At 35.6% G+C, this 16,879-nt stretch overlaps 1 protein-coding gene across 21 annotated transcripts in view; it reads left to right on the top strand.

Annotated features, from left to right (window-relative positions):
* Positions 1-16,879, top strand: part of PPFIA2 (PTPRF interacting protein alpha 2) — a 654,901-nt gene that overhangs the window by 549,051 nt on the left and 88,971 nt on the right. For all 21 annotated transcript variants that reach the window (XM_056798558.1, XM_056798566.1, XM_056798564.1 and 18 more), the window contains 3 exons: positions 1,278-1,413; positions 3,552-3,772; positions 16,223-16,460. In XM_056798558.1, coding sequence (XP_056654536.1) covers positions 1,278-1,413; positions 3,552-3,772; positions 16,223-16,460 — 595 coding nt within the window. The remainder of the gene's footprint in view (positions 1-1,277; positions 1,414-3,551; positions 3,773-16,222; positions 16,461-16,879) is intronic.

Raw genomic sequence — 16,879 nt, 5'->3', positions numbered from 1 at the left:
TAAAATGATAAAGTTTATTAGATGGCCTCTAAGGACACTTCCAGCTCAAGATTTGTGCGCCTATGAGTGCACCATACGTGAGCATTCAGTATTAATGACCTGTGCTTGTGGTAGCATGCAAGCTGTGTCCACCAACCTCTACATGCCTCCACCCTGAGGTTTTCTCTTTATATTTTTTCCCCAAATCCAACAAACAGTCAGCTAGGTATAATATGCTATAGGAAAGGCAGTTTCCTTTTTGGAAGGTATAAGAGAATTGTATTACTTGATGACTTTTTTAAATGATTGTTTAAATTGAGGATATTTCTGTTTAAATTGATAATAAAAATTTTCTTTCAAGCAACAATAACTTTCAGACCATTATTTCTTCTTTGCACTTTCATATTTTACATTTTCATTATGAAATCAAAGTAATCAAATGACTTTTATCGAACTTCAGGGAATGTTTGTACAGAAAGTATTCCCTGAGAATAAACTTGTTATTCTTAGAATGTATATTTAATCTCCAAAAAGGCAGCCATGCAAAGCAGATGTGTGAGTCCATTAACCTGGGTTCAAATCTCTCCTATAACATTTATTATTTGGCTTTTGTTGGGCAAGTCATTTAACCTTTCTGATGATGATTATTATTTTTACAACATCTTGTAGTAAGGAAAAGAATTTGAAACATAGTAATTCTATAAAAATATGAATTATAATCATATTTAACTCATTAAACCAATTAGAATCAACCTAAAATCCACAAATGGCTCTCTTCACCTCAGGTAATGTCCTGTGTGCTGGACAGTCCTAAATAAACTAAGTCAATGAAATAGTAATTTACTAAATGGTACCAAGGTACAGGGCAACTAGGTGATGCAGTAGAGAGGGTGCCAGGCTTGGAGTCATGAAGACATCTTCCTGAGTTCAAATCTGGCCTCAGACACTTCCTGGCTATGTAATTCTGGATAAGTCTCTTAACCCATTTGCTTACGTATCCTCATCTGTAAAATGGACTGGAGAAGAAAATGATGAAGCAGCCCACTATTTTTGCCAAGAAAACTCCAAAAAAGGTCACAAAGAGTAAGTAGAATATGACTGAAAATGAACCAAACAACACCAACTATCAGGAGTGTGGCACCAAGTAGTTAATTCTGATGTTACAAATACCATATTTATTCCTATAGGAGATAGTACACTATTGAGTGACTTCAGCAGTGGTCAGGGATTTGCCATTTTAATGTTACTTGACTTTTGAATTCATGATGGTTAGCCAATTCTTTCTCCCCCCAACATAGGACACACTTGGATACCTCAACAGAGCTTCGGTATTCTGTAGGATCACTTGTGGACAGCCAGACTGACTACAGGTCAACGAAGGTGATAAGAAGACCAAGGAGAGGACGTATGGGAGTCCGAAGGGATGAACCAAAGGTTAATCTTTATGCTTTTCAGTTCTTTGTTTGTAATTTCTGTGCTGTGTGTCATTATTAGTCTTAGTACTGAAAACATTAAATTCTGAAGGATGTTGTAGTTGATGTCATCTGTGATATAAAAGGATAGTGAGGGAATAACCCTGGATTTAGAGTTAGAAGAAAATATTTTCCTAGTTAGGGGACCATAGCTTCATATTTAGAAGTTTGAGGCTGTTTGGTCTAACTCCATCACTTTATAGATAAGGAAAATGAAGCAACAGAATTTAAGTGATTAATCTAGAACCACACTACTACCAGGTCCCTAAGTAGGATTGGACCTAGCCTGAAGTCTAACGGACTTCAACAGTTACCTATCTACTTTTACACCATTCTACTTGCCTAAGAGCTGAGTATATGTCTTGGTAGGGTCCCTTAGCTTGTATGATCTGGGGTGACTCCTGCACCTCCTTTCTTGTTACTTTCCTCAGCTATAAAATATAGAGGTTGAACTCAGTGGCCTTGAAGATCCCTTTCATTTTAGACATCATATGATTCTTAGATTTTTCGGAAGGAAACCTGGTATAGTGGATAAAAAGCTGGCCTCAAAGCCTTCTGAAGACCTGAGTTCATGATTTACCCCAAAACTGAATGATTGAGCAATGGTGGCAAGTCCTTTAAGTTCTCTCTATGTCAAACATAGGATCCAAATCACTCTTGAGAACTGCCCAAATCACATTAAAATGTAATTGGGAAAGATTTAACTAAGTAAATAAAATACATTCAAATATAGACAATATTATATTTTAAAACTAAGTCAATAAGCAGCCCACCGAGATACTTCCACATGAATTAATGAACCCTATTTCTGTTTATTTGGGTTTGACACCAATGCTCCAGGCAAGACCCCAAAACTTTAAGAAAAACCTGCTGACCTACTTGGGTAACAGGTTCTTCCTCCCCTAGTGTCCTGTATACCTGTGAAATCATAGGTTTAGATCTGAGCCATATTCCCACCACTTACAAAAGAAGAATGTCATTATCTATCTATCTATCTATCTATCTATCTATCTATCTATCTATCTATCTATCTATAGATATAGATATAAATAACATCTTTTATTAATATATACACATACTTTTTTGTAGGAGGAAGAAAATGTAAAGTCATTATTATGACTTTTCAGAGAACTCCTGGATGAGTTTAAATGTTAGATTATATTGTTATTTTAATTATCTCTTTCTCTTCAACATTACAGCTTACATATTAATGAGTTTTTCCAAAACTTGGAAAGCAGTATTCTATAAACCTTTGCAAATTAAACAGGGAACTAAGAAATTAGGAAGAAAATGCTATATGTAAGTATCAGTTTACCCCTGAGATCAGCACCACACAGTCCTGACACCAAAGGCTAAGCTTGTCAAGGGGTTAAAAGAATTCCTCCTGTGAATCTTTTTTTTTTTTAATAAGTTGGTTCAAATTTAGTCATCTTATTCCCATTTTAAACACAAGGATTCATCTGTAAAAGGATTAAGGGACAGCAGCAAATCTGGGATTAGAAGTGACTGCCCTGGTGTCCCCATTTTGGTGCCTAGCTAGTCTTGGAAATTAAGTTATTTTAGACAGACAAATAAGCATGCTATAGGCTTAAGCAAATTAAGAAGAGCAGGCTAGAAAAATCACAGCAGGAAAAACAACAAAAAATCAGCTCTGCACCTTTTGAATTTAAATCTTCAGTCTTTCTCTCTCTCTCTCTCTCTCTCTCTCTCTCTCTCTCTCTCTCTCTCTCTCTCTCTCTCTCTCTCTCTCTCTCTCTCTCTCTCTCTCTCTCTCTCTCTCTCTCTCTCTCTCTCTCTCTCTCTCTCTCTCTCTCTCTCTCTCTCTCCCCTGACCCAATTTAATTTATACCAGAAGTCATATGAAAAAAAAGTTTGCAATTTTCATTGACATTAAAAAGTGAGATAAAATTCTTGATAATTTATGACTAATTAAGATGTCAAAGTAATGGCCTTTGCTGTCTCAGTAAACTTAGACTCCTACCATTTATTCTCTTCTTTTTCAAAACTGTTAACAAAATCTACTTTCTCCATGAAAAGTTTAAGAAGTTCAGCATTTTAGATGGTAAATACAGACCATAAATTGCCTGCCTTACTATTTAGGTGAAATCACTTGGGGACCATGAGTGGAACCGAACTCAACAAATTGGAGTACTAAGCAGCCACCATTTTGAAAGTGACACTGAAATGTCTGACATTGATGATGATGATAGAGAAACTATTTTTAGCTCAATGGACCTTCTGTCCCCAAGCGGCCATTCTGATGCCCAAACTCTCGCCATGATGCTTCAAGAACAATTAGATGCAATTAATAAAGAAATCAGGTAAGTTTTAGCTTCTATACATTTTGATATAGGCTATCTTCTAAACTAGGAATAGCAAGCGTTATACTGAATGGGATTTCGGTTAATAAGTCTATATCCTAGATTTTACATTTTAGAATATTTAGAAGAAAGGAGAAAACCTGAGTATAAAATTTTTCACTGGCATTTATGTCAATTAAAAACCTCAATGGAATTTCTCATTAGAAATTAAATAGTTATATTTCTTAATGTTTCCTTAATCAGAAATGTGCTATATTAGAAAGTGTCATGGAAAAGTTCTAAGAGCTTAAGGAAAAGTCACCAGATAAATTGGTTTTATTGAGTATTTGTGTCCCAAGAAAATATTTCAGGGGAAGGTTTTCTACTTTATATCTTTTAGTCAGGCATCCAGGAAGGGTCCTTAATTGTTCTTCAGATTACAATTTTTAAATTTAACTGGTGAAACTATAATTACTTTGATCAACCTAGAATGTTCAATCTGTTTCTAATCCCTTCTGTCTCTGAAAATTGTCAAATAGGATGGGTAGAAGTCAGTTAATTACATTTTCTATTTGCCTGGTTGAACCACAGACCTATGATAGTAAGAATGAATAATATCAGTGTTTGTTTGGCCTTCGGCTTGGTCCCAAAGTCCTAACTTTGTGAAACTGCTTATTAAAATATTCAATTTGTCTCCTTGAAACTCCAAAATTTATGGGAGGGTGAGAGTAATCATAACTGAATATTGATTTTTAAAAGGGTATACTATTGTCAAAATATAGTTTTTCATATATTTCTACATATATTTCTACAGTGACTTTTTTCTTTGAAATTTAAGGTAAAGACTCATTGCTGACAGTATATTTATATTATCAAACAATATACATTTGAAATCACCAACAAAAAAGGAACTTCAAAGTATGCACGTGTGTTGAACACAATAAGTTCATTAAAATATGGGCACCTTAAAAATAGTGTTAATGTTAGTGCTTTTCTGTTATTGAAAGGACTAATGTAAATATATAATCTGTTAGACTATCAAAGTGTACAGTTAGGAGAAGCTTTTGGGATGGTGTCTGTGGTTTGTAAATGTGCTGTATGCCATTGTTTGAGCGTAGGCATAGGGATGCTATGTGTGTTAGTGATACAAAAGGGTTTGGCATTCATGACCCAGGATGAAGGTAGGGTTGTGGAACAAAAGTTCAGCTATCGAGAGCAAAAGGGAAACTTAGAGGCCACCCTCATCATTTTACAAAAGAGGTAAAAAGAGATGGACTGAGGCAAGGCTACAAGTATTAAGAATAGGATTTGAAACTATTTTGTATGACAAACACACCACTTTTTCTACTACATTCCCTTTCTTCAGGAGAGATCGGCATGGAAGATCAACCTTAGATAAAAAAATATGCTATATCAGTTTCTTTAGCAAAGGAATACCACTTTCTATTAGGAATTTTTTTTCTTCTTCTTGGCAAGCATTGTAGTAGACACCATTTGGAATAGAATAAATGAATCAATGAAAAAACATTTTGAAATACTCGTTATTTTTCAAGCACTACACTAAACACTAAACCATCACTGTAAGAATCTTGATGCCCATAATTGGAACATGTTAATAGATTTTGATACTTGAGTTAAAAAAAAGTAGGGGGTTTAAGTTATGAGCAGCCAGGTGGCATAGGGGATAGAGACCAAGCCTGAAGTCAGGAAAGGTCTTTAAGGTTTGAAACACTTACAAGCTGTGTGATCTATGGGCAAGTCACTCTACTACCTTGTGTGCCTCAGTTTCCTCATTTATGAAATGAATTGGAGAAGAAAATGGAAAAACACAACAATATCTTTACCAAGAAAACTCCAAATGAGATTGTGAAGAGTTGAGCATGACTGAAGAACAACTGACTCACAACAAAAAACTGAGGATGGATTTTTGGTAGCATAACCTAAAACAGTTGGCACCATGTTTTCCTTGGTGGTAGGTGGTTAGACCTTTGATTTAACTGACTTTGTGGATTCTATTGCTCTAGGGCACTCCTAGGGAAAGAAACTCTTGCTGTAATCAGCCACTGTTGTGCCATTTAAAGTCTATGAAGAGTTACCTGCGGAACATTGAGGTACTAAGTAATTTACCTAAAATCACACAGCCTGTAACTGTTTGAGATGATGATCAAATCTGATCTTTACTGATTTGCTCCCTATCCACTAAAACACACTAATTCTCTAAACAAGAGCCAGGTGAGAAAATTCATACGGAATTCTAGCTACTGAACCAATATAATTAAGAACATTTTGGTTAAAATAGAATTAAATATATTCTTTACAATATTAGAATTCTCTGGTACTTTGTGGTCAGTAAGATACATACAAAGGGATCAAAAATATTGCTAATCATTTTGTTGTATTTTGGTTTTGTTTGTTTTTTTCCTTTTTAAGGAAGTGATTTAAGCTCTAGAGAAATGACCACAATCTTCTTTTTCTCATTGTCATAACATTCTATCAATGGACACAGATTACATACTTAGAAATTCATCAGTGGTGCTCAAAATGTTCACTATATATGCAATAATGTATCTAAGTATGAGAACTTAAAACAACATTAGTTTTGAAAGAGCAGAATTAATTCTTGATGGTAGTAAAAAAATAAAACTTCCTCAGGAGTAAATTTCACTTAAATAAATGCACATCATACCTTTTGATACTTAAAGTTCATTTTATTTTCTCTTCCCTAAAACTCATTTTTCAAATCCCTACATTACCCTATTTTAAACTGTTCCCCGATCCCTATTTGGAGATACATTTGTTCTGTACTTACATAAATGGGGCTCCGAGTTCACTTACTAGTCTTTTCTGTAGTAATTAATGCCCTCTCCGCAAGGAAAAAAAACAATAGAAGAGTAGTCAAACTACAAAAAAAACAGGATTTAAATTCATAGTGAATCAGAAAGTGCTTTGTAAGCCATAAAGTGATATGTAAATGAACTATTATTTTATTATCATCCATGGAAACTTCTTATCATTGCCCAGAATAATGTCCATTCAACTTACTTTAAAGTATCAAATGAGATCTAAAATGCATTTGCTTTTCTCAAAGAGGAAATTGGTAATGCTTGTATCAAAACACTCTCATAATAACGCCTTTAGCACAAGATTAGCATTCCAGGGGCAATCAAGTATGTTGGCAAAGTGTGCTAACTTGCAATGACTGATTTTTCTCCAATAGTAGATAATGAAAAAAATGTACCATTTTGAGACCACATCTAGCTAACAGATGGCTTCTTGATACAATATAGTATTCAGGAATTGAAATAGTTTTTTTTTTTTTTTCACAAGCCATCATTTAAAATACTGAGAAATTCTGTTGTTATGACTATCTTAATTTTAACTTCAAATACTTTCCCAAGCCTGAATGATTTGCAGAGTCTTACACTGTTACTAATTTAGGCAACAATAGTGAAAATGCCTGCCCCATCTGGGACAGCTTGAAATAGTTTCTGCTCAACATTAGGAAACTGTTGTTGACATATTTTTTTTTGCTAGTGAGCAGATTTCTCCATTACATACAATCCTCTCATCTGTTGTTTCTGACTCTAACAAAATGTCCTGCTTTCCTCGTTTCTAAACCATAATAGTTAGGTTCATGCCCAGTTGAAAGACATCAAGAAGAGGTGCCTCCATAGTAAATCTCTATTATTCTAGCATCCTAAAGAAATTCAAAGGACTCTTAATGAACATTCCTTTTCACAGCTTCATATTATCTAATGTTGCTTTTCTGTGGAAGGTCAAAGAAGTGACATTTTATGAGGTCTGATTTATATCCATCTGATCCATTAATGCTTCTTCTAATGAAGATAAATATAGCTTAGGAAAATCACAGTATTTTGATATAATAATATAATAATTCATTTTTCTACTTTGAGTCTATAAAAGGACCCCTGAGGTCTACGTGAGTTCCTACTTTGCTTCTTTGTGTATTTAATAAAAAGTTTAAAATTTCATCATAATCACCCTAAGTTTCAAGTTATGAAAATTCAAAAAAGTTAGGCAGAACTATGGCTTTCTGCTTTAACAGTCATTAAAAAAAAAGAAAATGACTGGGAAACCTGGGGGCTTTTTGGCAGAAACTAGGCATTTTCATTTTAAGAAGGCTTCCATTTATTCCCATGTTTTCTTGTGGTTTTAATAGGAATTGATATTGTATTTTTCTCATTTTTCCCCTACATTTTGATGTAATTATGTGATTTTTATTGTTTTAGTTTTTGATATAGTCAGTGATGCTTAGAGTTTTCCTAATATTGAACCAGCCATGCATTCTTGGCATAATTTCCACATGGACATAGAAAATTATTTTAGGGATTTCTTGCTATAATATCCTTACCATTAATTTTGTTCAATTTTAATATTCACTAGGGAAACTTGGCTATAGTAATCTTTTTTCTGTTTTTTGTTGGTTTTTTTTTTTTTTTTTGGTCTCTGATTTAGTATCAAGCCCTATTTTTGCCATAAAAGAAATTTGGAAGCATTCCTTCTTTATTTATCCCACCCCTCAAAATAGTTGAGAGTATTGGGATTTAAATGTTAGAGAGAATTCACTTGTAAATCCTTCTGATCCTCTTTTTTATTTTGATTTTTCCTAAGGGAACTCATTGATGCCTTGTTCATTTTCTTTTTCTAATATAGGGTTATTTAAGTATTTTATTTCCTCTCCTGTTAATCTGGACAACTTATATTTTTGTAAATATTCATCCATTTCACTTATATCACCACTTTTATTGTCATTAATTGGGCAAATAACCCTTAAAAGTTGCTTCAATTTCATCTTCATTGGTGGTACGTCCACTCACTTCATTTATTATACTGTTAATTTCGGTTTCTTCTTTCTTTAAAAACAAATTAACCAATGTTTTCCCTTATAAAACCAGTTCATAGCTTTGTTAGTTAAATTGATTTTTATTTTCATTTTTATTCATTCCTTCTTTGATTTTTCAAAATTTCCATTTGTGATTTAATTGGGAATTTTTTATTTGCTCTTTTTCTAGTTTTTTTTTAAATAATTGCATATCCAATTCATTAATCTTATCTTTTTCTCTTTTATCAATGCATGCCTTCAAAGATAGGAATTTTTTTGCTTAGTACCTGTAAAAATTAAAATTAATCTCAAATAATAAATATATTCTAACTTATGAGATTTATTAACAATCATTAGAAATAAAGGAATAAAAGGGATACAAAATAAAACCACATGCCCATGACTTATTAGCGTATTCAAAAACCCCCAGGCTTACTACTACCATGCTCACCAACAGGAAGCCAAAGATGCCAGAGAATTTATCCTCTGTCTACAGGAAGTACATAACAACAGTGGTCTCACAGGAAATGTAGTTTTAGGGTAACAGATTTTCAATTATGCATACCACATTGGCTATATGACACAAGTTTTAGTATCTTGTCTTGTTGCCATTGCTGTTTTCAGAGCCAGTTCTGAGGACTTGGAAATTTTATTCCCTTACAAATTAACAGTGAAGGAGATAAATCCAGAGCACCCTTACAGAGCATCCTTCCCTCCCAGCAACCACTTTAACTCTGGTCAGTCACACAGACCAAACCACAAGCTTTGAGACCCACGTGGGGATTTCCTATACTACAAAAGCTGTCAGTATAACTAGCCTATTATTTTGACAAAGTATTGTTGTTCAGTGTTTTTGTCAATCATGTCTGATTCTTTGTGATAACCTTAAGAGTTTTCTTGAAAAAGCTACTGCAGTTGTTTATTCTTTCCTTTCCCAGCTCATTTTACAGACCAGGAAACTGAGGCAAACAATTAAGTGACATGCACAGGTCACAAAAGTGGTAAGGGTCTGAGGCTGGATGTGTCTTCCTCACTCCATGATCCAGCATTCAGGTGCAATTAAATAGCAGATTTGTGATGACTAAATAGGCCCTAACCTCAGTAAATTACTCTTAAATAATTGAAAGTAGTTGGAGTATGAATGAAGATGAAAACATATGATTTATCACTTGTTTATTTGGGTATATGTTTGGGGTGTGGGCTTTATGAGATTATTAACTTACAAAAATAAATAATATGGAAATTATAAAAAATAAATAATTGAGCAGAATGCAAAACTATCTTAATTTCCAATATATCATAGGTAAGAGAATAAATAGGGAAAATAAATGTTTTATGAAATAAAGGACTTGAACTCACAAAGATGAGTCTTCCTGAATCTCTAGCTGGCAAACAATCCACTCTACCCCTTTGCTGTCCATCCTAATTAACCGCCCCCCCTGCTTTTTTTGCTTCTTTAACCCATGTCAGAAGCTATTAGTGAAGTCCAAATATAGACATCAAGATCCTTAAAGAGCACTCTCTCCATCTGTGCCAACTAACTGCCCCTTTGCCAATCTACCTGTGGCAAGAAGAGAAAATTCTGACTCTGAATCATCATGTGGAAAAACGTGGGAGGGAGTAACTATGTGTTCCTCATTTTTGAGTGCCCACTAAGTTAGGAAAGTCCAAGAACAATTTCAGCCCAGCTCCCCCAAATTAAAAAGAACAAGAAGATACTGACTTAGCCCTACAGAGAATCAAGGGATGTTGGGAGCTGTGAAAAATGACTAGTAGCTTTACTAGACCTGAAGGAAGTGAGAATTCAGCTGGGTTCCATCCTATAGTCCCCCTAGAAACCAGAAGTCAGTGAAATGTAAATTCCCCGATATGAGAGGAAACTAAGGCAGCCTCTTGGTCCAACCCCAGGATAAACTTATCATGAAAAAGCAACTCCTACATACAACATTATCCAGAATCATGAGTTCAAAAAATAAATTTCACAAGTGTAAGATGGGAGAGGTACGGATCCATCACAATTCAGCTAAAAATATTTTAGTTGCATTTAATTATGAATTAGCAACAGCAACAGAAAAGCTCATGGAATCTTGAGACTCCTGTTGTACTCTGCTTAATTAGACCATAGCCCAGAGTACTCTAGTTCACAGTGTCACATTTTCAGAAGTATATTGACAAACTAGAGAACAACGAGAGGATCGCAATCAAGAAGGACCTTGAAACAATGGCAACTTAGAAGAGCTCATATGCAACAAAGATATTAAACATCTGTTAAGACACAGAAGGAAGAACTAGGGGAAATGAATGCAAGTTGCTGACAAACAGATTTTGAATAAGTATCTAGAAAAATTTCCAAATAATCAGAGCTCAGCAGAGCTTTGGAGGTCCTCAGATTCTTTTCATAGAAGTCAAATCTCTCATATTACCCCTTTCCCCAGTCCTCTGATAAATTTATCATTTTTCTGATAAATGAGAATATTTGCTTATTTCTCTCTCCATTCCCATTTGTTTTATCTCTCAACCACTAGATATTATCTTTCATTATTTCCACTTGTTTCTTTTAAAGATTTTTAACCTGGTAGGTTGGAGGAGAGGAGGTGAGAAGGTAGGGCACAATGAACTTTTTTTTCTTTTTAAAAATATTTTAAACTTTGCATTTCAGTGTATTTAGTTTCCTTTGTAATGATTTGATTTTAAACATATAAAAATAGCATTCAGATAATGAATCCATGGTTGTCACTAGGTTGTAAATGGATCTTTGATACCTAAAAAATTAAGAACCATTGTTCCAGTCTAATGGACATGTCACTACTTTTTCCTAAAGCTAAACCCTCTACTTATAGTCTTAAATTACATCTCCTCTTACATTTTTGTAAAGACTGCTTTTTATACTATCCTTCCCTCTTTCCCCCTTATTTTCAGTTTTTCCCTCTCTATTTGGTCCTTTTCTGCTACCTACAAGCTAGTTCAAGTCTCTCTATATTAAAAAAAAAATAATAATAAACTCTTTGGAAACTCCCATGCCTGTTAGCTGCCATCCTATATTTTTCCTCCTTTTCTTGGGTACATTTCACGAGAAAGCAGTCTATAGCTGCTGCTTCCTCTGCTTCTAATTTTGCTCTTTTATTCCTTCTGTAATCTGATTTTCTACCTCAGTAATGATCTATATCTACTTTGTCTAAAGGTAATGATTGTCTTTTTTTTAAACCTTTACCTTCCATCTTAGAATCAATATTGTGTATTGATTCCAGGGCAAAAGAATGGTAAGGGCTAGGCAATGGGGTCAAGTGACTTGCCCAGGGATCATTATCTCTTAATTACAAACCTCATGTCCTTTTCTTAGTCCTGTTTTTCATGAACTCAACCACATTCAATTGTGTTGATGATGATATTCTCCTGGACACTTTCTCAGTTTCCATGACACTATTTTTCTCGAGCTGTCTGACTTTTTATCAATCTCTTTTACAAATTCTTCATCCCTTTTCGTACCTGTAATGTATGGTCTGAAAAGGAACATACACACACAGGGGAAATGGAGGGAGAGAAAGAATGAATTGAGAATATGGAGAGATGGAAGAGATTGACCTTCCCCTCTCTTCCTTTTGGGTGAAGGTAGGGAAAGAGTATATCTCCTCAGAGAATGGTTCTGGGAGATGGAGGATAAGAACTAGAGGGAAAAGCTTTAGTAAGATGACACACTGCCACCCTTTTGGTCCCAGCTATTCTTGAGAGGCAGGATGGACTATTCTGCCTCTGGATCCTTCAGGTTCACCAACTGCCACTACCCTGCCCCCAAACCTTGGATTACTCCACAGCCCAGGAGAGATGGTTGCCCCTTTGGTCTGGTTGTTTGGATCCCTGAGATCTTGGGCTAACTCTCCTTTTTGGAGAGAGGTATGATTTCTCTCCAAATCTTCAGCCCTCTTTCCTAGTATCAGAAACTAGCCAGACCTAATTCTAAGAAGTTGACAATTATTTGGGTTCACACAGGGAGAGGAGAGGTAAGGCTGTCATGTAGAGGAAGTGGGTGAGCAGGAAGCCCAGGAAGCCCTATTGACTTGTCCCCTCTGGCAGACTGCCCCCCCAAGGTTTCAGGGTTCAAGGATTTCAGCCTTGGTCCCTCTACCTCCAGCTGTTGGTTTGGTCCTTACTCCTGAGCTAACTAGCTTGAGTAATGGAGTCCAGGAACAAGTTAGGGAGAGATATGGAGAATGAGATCTTTGAAAAGGGGATCTCAATGGACAGCTTCTTCAAGTTCTTGTCCACAATATTCACTGGTGGTTCTGTGCTGTTGTTGAGAGCTGAGTAAGAGGTGTCCAGAGATTCACAGGGAAACAATTGAACTCCAAAGAGGCCCAAGCTTCTTTCTAGCCTGAAAGACCTGCTTCTTCTCCCTGGCTCCTAGCTGGAAGTGAGGTGTGATCAGTTGAAGTTCTCTCTGCTTCAGATTCCCTTCCAGAACCTTCAGTTATTTTTTTTCTTACACCTCCCCCATTCTCTCTCTGCATCTGATTGCTGTTAGAAATTGCTCCTTGAACAAATTGAATTTCTCCTCTCTTATATACCCCCTAAATGTAGGTATACATCAAGACTTCTTTTCCTGTCTCTTACATTTTTGTCTCATTCTCTCACTTGGTGACCTAATCAGCTTCCATGAGATAAGTTATCATCTCTGTGCAGGTGGGCTCTCATTGATGAACATGGCAGTACATTCCACTTTTGAATTGTTGAAGATTTAGAAAATCTTTCCAGATATTGAATTGCTATTATATTGCCAAAAAAACAATTTGTCATCTTAGGACATGCAAAACAAAATGCTTGCTTCATTATTATCAAGATAGTTTAGGACAGTGATAGGGAACCTTTTAGAGACCTTGCGCCCAAACTGCACCCTCACACTGCATGTGAGCCCCCTGCCTTATGTAAACCTCAAAATTTCTTAGACTTATAAATGTTGGAAATTTCACCATTGGGAAATTTCATACTTGAAAAATTTCCTATTCATAGTGGGTCTTGACTATTGGAATGTGAACCCCATTGGCATGAGAGTTTCCTCCTCCTCCCTTCTTAAGATTACTTTAGGACAGAAACCTTTTGCTGAACAATGGAAAGGACTTTGACCTATGCTTAAGCATAGAACAGGAATTTCTTTGAGTCTTGATTGATTTTAGAATTGATACAATGGAGATACTGCTGACGGGGGAGGGAGGAAGCACTCCCACTGGGCTGCGGGGCAGAGGGGCCGGTGATGAGAGAAATGTCCTCAGGGATGGTGGAGAGCAGCCCCTCCAGTGCATGTGCTGTAGGTTCCTCAACCCAGCCCCAGGACCTCAGGCTTGAGCATGGTATCGTAGTTTAGGAGAGTATATCCTGGGAAATATGCCTTCAAGAAGCAAGGATGAGTAGGACCTGAAGCAGCCCCTGGGATCATCTAATTCAGTCCCTTGGTTTTATAGATGAGGAATCTCAGAAATAATGGCTTATTCAAGGTCACACAAGTAAACCTATCAGATGTATCAGAAACAGAATTTAAATCCAGGTCCTCAGACTTTGAAACCTTTCCTCAATAACACGCCCCTTGCTTTTGTTCATATTGGTGAATGCTATGAAATCATAGTAGATGTTTCAAGTGTTACAATCACGTCAAAATCACATTGTAGAAATGTCCTGTGGAATGCCAACGTGCCACCAATTTAAAGAACATTCTAGTCATATATTAACTTTCCCTATTGCAAATGGAAGTTTTAGACCAGAAAGCATCATGGTAATAATGCAGTCGTGACTTTTTTAGTGGGGATGTGGAAGACTGGGTTAGAATTCATGAAAGAACACCATTGTTCAAAGGCTATCATATCTTGTTGGTTCCCATGGTTTCATTGAATTTAGATCTTAGGAAAGTGGGGAAATGTGGACCTTTCCCCCCTCTTCCACCTCCTTCCTTCACTCTCACTCTTCATACACGGAAACATATGCCTGTATATAACTTCAAATGTAAATTGCAAAGGAGATAGCTGACTTAAGAGATAGGAAGACCTGAGCTCAGGGGCAATATTTGACCTATCCTGGCTGTCATATTGGATAAATCACTATCAGCATGTATGCAAGTATGTATGGATATACAATACATATAATATGTATTTGTATACTTCATATATTATTTTGTATTTATATTGTATAAAATATATGATATACATGTATGCAATTAGTATTGATCATTCTTTAAAGCCAAGTAGATTTGGGGTTTTTTGTTTGTTTTTTACAGAGACAGAGATACAAACAGAAAAGACGGGCAGAAAGACAGAGAAGGAATGCACAGCTAGCTATTCCTGAGTAGTGTATTTATATAATATTTTTGTACCTAATAATTGTAAGTTGAATTTGGATTAATATTTTTAGGTTCTTGTTTCTGGAGAGTATATTCCGGATTGTGTTATTAGCCTCCTTAAGAGGCAAGAGAGCAGGGTTAAGAAAATCTTTTTAACAGTGGCAATAGAGATAATAGTCAATAGCAGTGGAGCACTACCACCATCATAGGCTGCTTAATTCTACTATCTTCCTTTATTCTTCCCCTTGTTCCTTTCATTTTGTTATCTCTACTGACAAATTTTGTTTGACCTTTTTATCATGATGTAGCTGCTTGGCATTCAAATTCCTTTTGGATGAAATCCTTTCACAGCTCTATAACTTGTTAAAATCATGAAAAGTTTTATACTGACAACTATCTACTTTGTATTATTGAAGCAAAATAGAAAGTTCAAAAAGGACCCAATTTGGAAAGGATTTAATTGGAAGAAATTATAAGGTTTAATTTCACCTTAAAAGCTAGGATCAGATGGGGAAAAGACTTTTAAAAAGACCATTATTTAAGGATAAAGAATTCTGGAAGAATAAAATATTCTAAATCTTCTGAAAATAAGAATTTGTTATACTTTATATTCAAATTTATTGATGGTAAAGTACCACTACTACTACTACTACTACTACTACTACTACTACTACTACTACTACTACTACTACTACTACTACTACTACTACTACTACTACGCATTTATATAGTGCTTTAAGGTTTATAAAATTCCATTAAAATTATTTTCTCATTTTATCCTCATAACAACCCTGGGAAATGGGAACTAGTTATTATTATTTTCATTTAAGAAAATAAGGGAGATAGTTTTAAGTGATTTTCCTAGGGTTAGCAGATAGAGTCTGGAGTCCAATTTAATTTCATTTTTTCCTGACTCCCAATCCAGTGTACTATTTATTCAGCCATCCACATGCCTTTATAGCATGTAGAAATCTTCACAAAATCTCTCAAATATTGGTATAAACAAAATTATTCTGCAAAAACTTTTAAGTGACACTGTAATCATCTCCCCACAGTTGTCACCACTTCCCTCTCCAAAGTTTTTGCTTTGCTTTTATTAATCTTTGTACATGTTGTTCTTCTCTCACCCTTCCAGAAGAATGTAAGCTTCTTGAGGACAGGGGATGTTTTGCTTTCATCCTTGTATGCTCAGTACCTAGTGACATCCATACCTAGTACTTAGGAATTTAATTAACATTTGCTGTAATTCACCATATGAACTTCTATCTGCAGACAACATTGTCCTAAATTCACATGTACCTTTTAGGTTAATTCAGGAAGAAAAAGAGTCCACAGAACTACGTGCTGAAGAAATTGAGAACAGAGTTGCCAGTGTGAGCTTGGAAGGTCTGAATCTAGCTAGAGTCCACCCAGGTACTTCAATCACTGCCTCAGTAACAGCATCATCCTTAGCAAGTTCATCTCCTCCCAGTGGTCACTCCACACCTAAGCTCACTCCCCGAAGTCCAGCCAGGGAGATGGATCGAATGGGAATCATGACTCTGGTAAGAAACTCTGGGTTTCTCTAGTAACCTCAGGCTTACTTGAGAAATAAATACCATAAGAAAAGCCCAAAGGTTTATAAATCTTAAGGATATTTTGTAGCTGACACGGGAACAAGGCTCATTATACCCAGTGAATGTCCTTCTTAGTAATAATTTACCCACTATCCATTGGCATGAAGCCCATTCCCTTTCATGCTTTCATAATTTCCCTTCTTTTCAGTATTTATTTTTTTTAATTCCATCATTTCATCATTTTGCTTTTATCAATGACAATTACAATCTTCCATGTTATTTTGAGTTATTATACCTAAAAAAGTCATCATGAGCCCCTCAAAGATAAAGACTTTGGGGTCTTTCTTCTCTTACAGTGTGGAAAGGCTTGATTGTTGTCAGTTTGGAGTGGAAGCCCTATTGAGGTG

Source organism: Monodelphis domestica, chromosome 5 (assembly GCF_027887165.1).
Source record: "Monodelphis domestica isolate mMonDom1 chromosome 5, mMonDom1.pri, whole genome shotgun sequence".
Classification (NCBI taxonomy): Eukaryota; Metazoa; Chordata; class Mammalia; order Didelphimorphia; family Didelphidae; genus Monodelphis; species Monodelphis domestica.
Note: the sequence above shows the minus strand (reverse complement) of the source record. Positions and strands in the feature narration are given on the sequence as shown.